Source organism: Sciurus carolinensis, unplaced genomic scaffold (assembly GCF_902686445.1).
Source record: "Sciurus carolinensis unplaced genomic scaffold, mSciCar1.2, whole genome shotgun sequence".
Lineage (NCBI taxonomy): Eukaryota > Metazoa > Chordata > Mammalia > Rodentia > Sciuridae > Sciurus > Sciurus carolinensis.
The window spans coordinates 14,020-20,668 of NW_025920755.1; the positions used below are offsets into that span (position 1 = coordinate 14,020).

The 6,649-nt window shown below is 43.5% G+C and overlaps 1 protein-coding gene across 1 annotated transcript; it reads left to right on the top strand.

Moving 5' to 3' along the window:
* Positions 1-3,902: 3,902 nt before the first annotated feature.
* LOC124975893 (adenosine 5'-monophosphoramidase HINT1-like) lies at positions 3,903-4,280 on the top strand. The gene has a single exon (XM_047538377.1). The coding sequence runs from the start codon at positions 3,903-3,905 to the stop codon at positions 4,278-4,280; it is 378 nt and encodes a 125-aa protein (XP_047394333.1).
* Positions 4,281-6,649: the final 2,369 nt, after the last annotated feature.

Genomic DNA, 6,649 nt, shown 5'->3' on the forward strand with positions numbered 1-6,649 from the left:
TCAATCATCATTACCATAGTCCTTGAAGAGTTTCAGTGAGAGGCTAACAGTCTAACATGTGGGTCTCTGGCTTGGTGCACCTTAGAGCATTCTTCCCTCTGCAGATCCTTAGGAGATTTCTGTACTATATGCAGTTCCCAAGTTTACCCAAGAATAAACCCATGAGCCCTTTCCCACAGTGCTTTGCATCTGCCTGGCAGAGTTCTGCCGACCTTCACACAGATCTGCTCTGAGTCTAACGTGAACTTCTGCATCAGCATGTCATTATAACAGGTGTCAAAAATGCTGCTGCTTGCCCAGAACACCTAGACTTTAGACAAGACATGAATCCCGCAGCTCCCTGTTTGTACCTGAGCTTCCAAGAATCAGGGATGCTGGTTTTTCCTCGTGTTATGAATAGTCAGTAGCTGATCTCTTAGCTATCCCTTTGTCAGAAAAATTCTGCCTTCCAGACTCTTCCCCAAACTTACATGTTGTATTATGAAACCTCTTAGAGAGAATGTGATGGAATTTGCAAGTACATTTATTTTTTTAAATAAAATTTTTTTGTGGCAGCACCTTGAAGGGAAGGCTAGCAGGAGGAAGTGCATCCTCCAACATTCATCAAGCAAAGGACACCAAGGGGAGGAGTGGCTTCCAGGGCTGAGGCTGAGAACCTTCCAGCACAGGATTTCTCCCAGGCACCTGCGGGACATTTCCTGAACCAAGAGGACCAGCCTAACAGTCTAGGGTTGAAGAGTTCTCCAGCCAGGAAGTTCTAGGTTTGAACTCCGTTTTGCAACATTCTTGCTCTATGACCTTGAACAGTCCCTTACCCTCTCAGGGCTGGGTTCCTCCTTTCCACTGAATAAAGACAACATGGGAGTTAACATGGGATTTAAATAACCAGTGACAATGATTTAGCAAAAGCCAGGCCATGATGATCCCACAATAAGCAGGAGCACCAAGTTTTTGCATCACTATCACAAGTGTCATCATTATACTTTAAACCAGGTTTCCCCAACTGCCACCCCACTGGTACTTGGGGCAGATGGTTCTCTATCAGGGCAGGACACTCTATGCAGGGCAGGATGTGTGGCTTCCTTCCCAGTCTCATAACACTAGATGTCAGCAGCACTCTCTGTTGACTCAATCAAAACTGTCTCCAGACATATCCCCTGGGGCAGGGAGGAGTCCTGCCTAAGGGAGGGTGGGGACAAAATCGCTGTGGTTGAGAGCCACTGATTTAAGCCCACTCCCCACAGATGGAATGCCCTCGAGGCATGATAATAACTCTCTCTCTTTATTCTCCAAGGTCAATGGCCCCATGATTTTCCCAAAATAATGGACTGCATCCCAACCTGTGTAGGAAGAAGTTTGAGGGGCCAGGCTCTGACACAACCCCCAGAGGACTGTTCTTAGCAACTGTGATTTCCTGATGCAGGCAGATGGGAGAGAGAATTCCCATCTCCTTTGACCTTTCTCTCTCAGCCCAGAAATGCTGCCTGGAGACTCGCAGATCACACTCATTCTATTTCCAGTTCCGATCCAGCCCAAGGGATCCATGCAACATGTCCAGATAGTTGCTTAAAAATGTGTCCTAATGTCTGGCTACCAGATGGAAAATCACTGCTGGATAGCTAGGCCTGGGTTCTGTGGTGAAAATGATTGTTAGATTTAATAAGAAATACAGCAGTCATGGATCCCATGGCTGCTAGGACACACGTGCATGGATGTGCAGAAATGCACTCTTCCTGAGGGTGTGAGGATCTCTCCTTTTCCTGTGTTCGCCTGGCATCGAGGTTCCTGGGGTGACTGGGAAGCTAAGTCAGATTTAGGGCCTGGTAAACCTGGTTGCCAGCATGTTTCACTCAGAACCAACAGCATTGTGGCCAGGAGTCTAGAATTTGGAGTCAGACAAACCTAAGTAGCTGGCTACATGTGACTGGTACGTAGTTGGTGCTCAATTATTGGTTGACTGTTGAATATGGCTCAGCCTCCACAAAAATAATGCATAGTGCATAATGCTTAGTTCATTCCCCTATAAAATAAAGATAATAATGCCTGTGTCTTAGAAAATTGTTCAACCTACAGAAAACATTTAACACATAGGAACATTCAAAAAGTGTAGTTACCGGACGTAACAGATTTTCCAGATTCAAAGCCTTTGCTTTCATTTTCTTTCATTATTCAACTAATTTTTATTTAGTGCTTATTTTGTGCTCTGTGTTAGCTATTGGTAATTCAACAACTAAAAGTGACCTAATGGTTCATACTGTTCATAATTTAATAAAACTGTAAAACATTTAATGTGTAGAAAAGAAAGTTCTTTTTGTACCATTGGAATCCAACATGTGACTAATCTCCACCAAACTAAATGGTTGCCAATTAATTAACCTCCTCCAAAATTAGGCAGAAATTCAGGGGGAAATTTCCTTCTCAGTTCCTACCACATGTCCACAGCATTCAATATTTTTTTTAATTCTCAAAAAGAAGTGAAGTTTCCAGACAAGTCACTGACAAGGAAGTTTAGGGGAATTTATTACAGGCTTGTTTCTGATCTACCCCAAGAGTCCCTTGATTTATTTAGTTTATCCTATAGCATAAGAACCCAGGTGAGCTGTATGAGGAATGCAGCTCTGGGGCCAGGATTGTGGTTTTCTGTGTCCTTGGATGGTTACAATTCTCTCCCTTAGCATATTTTCTTACTGTTATGTCTCAGCATGATTTAACCACCTGTGAGTCTTTGCCTATGTGCTTGGACCACCTCCAATGCCATCTCTTGGTCCTACAAATAAATCTAGTGTCAGTGGTGGATAGATGGTGACCCCCTCCCGGCTCAGTCTGGAAGCAATGGAATGGTCCCCTGTCCACTAGGCACCATACTTCCTAATATCTTTTGTTTACTAATTTATTGCCATCCCCCCACAATTAGACTATACTTGTCATGAGAGCAAGATCTGTCTTCAAGTACAGTGAAGGGAACAGGGAAGGAACCCACTGTTTGTAAATGAGACTGCATTTAGTTCATGTGCTGGATTCAGGCCACTGTGCATGCTAGCTGGTGGAACTGGTGGAAGTTCAGTGCCTGAGGCCTGGCCCACAGCATGGCCCAGGTGACTCTTCACCCTGAGACCCACTGAGGTCAGTTAACTTGCTTGAGAGACCACCCTGAGACCCACTGAGGTCAGTTAACTTGCTAGAGAGTAAAAGGTGGGCCTGGTTTGCACTCACTGGAGGGGTCCCTGCCTCTGTTCTCCTAACTTTCTTGCAGAGGGCTCAACCTCACCCCTACCATTCATTTCTAGAGAAGCAAACACTTTTACATTCCTGTTTTCCAGGTCATTGTTGGGTCCTGACCCACCTGTCTGGTTTTGTGAAAGTCTAAACCCTTTGTTGCTTATGACTTTCTTTCCCCCGTTCACATTTGGGATTCATGTTGCCTTAATGGTTGGGGAAAAAAAAAGTGCATGTCATTAAACTCTTCAATGACAGAGTCACATTAGTATTGGGAAATTCTACTGCAGGATAATGTCTCAAATAGCCTCCATTATAGGCAGGGACTTCGTTGTCTTAAAATGAATATAACTTCTGGAAATGACTAGTCATGGAAAGAAAAGCTAGTGAAAAAAGGTAGTTGGGTGAGCCAGGTAGTACAGTTTTCAATACCAAATCACATGCAACCATAAAGAAACTAGCCTGCTCTCTTGCAAGACTTGCAAATTTGGTATGAACAAAGTTACCAAAAGGAGGTTCCAGAATGTCTTGTGTAGCATCATCAGCACTGTGCAAGTCCATCTTGTCCCAGGAAGATGGACATGTGCTGCAAAGGCAACATGTACTTGGAACAATCAAAAGTTTTTGTTATAAAAAGTTATTTTCTCGGACTTCTCCCCTGGCCACCGTGTGGGAGGGAGGCCAAGATGGCAGATGAAATCGCCCAGGCTCAGTTCGCCCAGCCTGGCAGCGACACCATCTTCGGGAAGATCATCCGCAAGGAAATCCCTGCCAAATTAATTTTTGAGGATGACCAGTGTCTTGCTTTCCATGACATTTCCCCTCAAGCAACAACACAGTTTCTGGTGATACCCAAGAGACATATAGCCCAGATTTCTGCTACAGAAGATGATGATGAAAATCTTGGACATTTAATGATTGTTGGCAAGACATTTTCTGCTGTTTTGGGCCTGAGGAGGGGTTATCAAATGGTGGTGATTGAAGGTGCAGAAGGTGGACAGTCGGTCTATCACATTCATCTACATGTTCTTGGAGGTCAGCAGATGAACTGGCCTCCTGGCTAAGCTCACATTGGGGACAGTTTTCCCTTCTCTAGGCAATGATTATGTTGCATTTTTCAATATGTGAAGTGCATGATTATTTATGCCTGGGTCTGGAGGTATTAAGGAAATACTTTTAAACACCTATACATAATAAAGATGTTGCATGGTTAAAAAAATAATAATAAGAGCACATTAGAATATATCAGAGCAACTTATGTGCAGCAAGGGATGCAATAAATTTTAAATATTGTTTCTTTTTATATAAATGCCCATGTAGTTTGTGGGTCATAATAACAAATGTGTTTCTTATTGTGGGTCAAGTATAAGAAAAGTTCAAATGCCCTGGTGTCAAAGGTACAACTTCCAGGATGTCATAGTAGAAAGAGTACCATGGCAACAAGTTGTTGTGCAAGAATTATACCGCCTGAGTATGTCAAAAAACATAATTCTTCTATTGGCTTGATTTGCCTGTATCTGAGCAAAACCAGGTATCTTATGGTTCCACCTCTTTATTTCTCAAATGCTTGGCAGATGGCAAAGGACCCAAGAATTTCTCAGAAATAAACCTCTTGTGGTCTGTTTCAGGGAGTGGCTGTAGAGGGCCTTTCCACAGAATTAAAAGGTTCAAGTGCCTAATGTGTTTTTGCACACTGATTGCACATTAATTTCTTGGGGTAAGACATACTGTCATGCAGAAGCCAAGAAGAAACTGTTGGGGGAAAAACCATTTGTCCGTTTTTGAGCACAGAGCTCCAACCTGGTTTTGAAATAGGGATGGAAGTGGACAATCACTTAAGTCACCTTCACACCTGGTAACTCAGTTCAAATCATCTGACTTCTTTTTGCTGCCGATAATTTGAGGCTCACATGTAGACAGACCTGATCAGGCTGGAGACCTGCCCCTCATCCTGGCAGCCACAGCAGATTCTCAAGTAGAATGGCCTTTCAGGTTCAGATTTTGATGTTCCATGATGAATCCAGCCCCTGTAGCCTGCATTTTAATATTCATTGTTAACTTGAGGAGCTAGCACAGGTGGGACAAGATTTCATTAGGAGCCTCATTGAACTTACATGTTTTAGGCATAGAGAAATAGATTTCACCCAAGAACTTCTTTAATGTTATGTCAGAGCTCAATTGATCTGACAGACTTTTAATGACTTCACTGATAATAAGAGATCATGACTTGGACCTGCTTCCACCAGTGTGGAAAGGGTGATGGGAATTTTGCATGGTCTGATGAGATCTGAAGTGGAAGAAATGGACTCTGGAGCTCAAAGACATCGCATGTGCAACAGAGGGGCCATGAGGTGGGTGTGTTGACCATTGAGTACATGTACATAGTGTGCCTCAAGTCATCTGAACTTGTCAGGCCAAGTTAAAACCCATCGAGAAAGCACTAAGGCCAGGGGCCAGAGGGTGAGCCTACATACACTCAGACACCAGACTGGGAAGAATGCTGATAAAAGGTGGGAGAAAGAAACAAAGACAGTTTCCCCACTGCTAGAGACTACTGAGGTGGCTGAGAGTGCACAGGCAATCCGGGCAAAGTGCTTCTCACTTGACTTTTAAGCAAATAGGAGGTTTAGCAGGGCATGATCACTGGAGAACCCCATAATGGGTAAGTAATTGAGTCAGGAAAGGGGCTGTGCATTTCTGATTAATATTTACCAATGTCTTTGTGTGTTTTTCCTCAAATGTTAATGAAGCGACAGATCAAATTGAACAGAAAGGACACTGGATTGAAATAAGGTATTGTGCCCATCCAAAGCTGCCTCCTCTCTGCTTGGCTTATGATGAATGCCTGTCTTTAATAGCAAACTGGTGTTCCTGAAGAACTTATTAAGGAAGCAAAGAGGAAGCCAAGAATGAGGGAATGCCCAATTGGCAGTGATCAATCACCCCCTTTTAAAGATGAACTGATCCTTCCTTTTTAAGGTAACAGTTCATGCAAAGGTTTTGAACATAAATATGCAAAACATCAGAGCAATTACAGTTGCCTGGTCCTGTGAACATTTCTGTGCCTGTTTGGGGAGGAGACTTCCATCATTCCCAGTAGTTTTCTTCCAGGAGAGGGGTTCCTATTGAACAGAGGTTAATGACTGACATCAGCAGAATAATAATATCCTAATCCCAAAGTTCAAAGGCACATTCAGTTAAAGATTTCTGCCTTCTAAGCTGCAGTATTCAGAGGAGAGTCATTCCAGGAAGAGCAATTTAATAAAGTAGAACCTGGGAAGGAAGGGCTGTGGGGTGCCCCAGCAGCCAGGGCTTGCCTGGACACCCACTGCATGAGTGCAAAACTTGCAACACCCTTTTTGGATTACCCTGGCCATTTTCCTTTCCTTGCTCAAAAACCTTTCAAATGGGGGTCCCTGCCTCCTTTACCTAG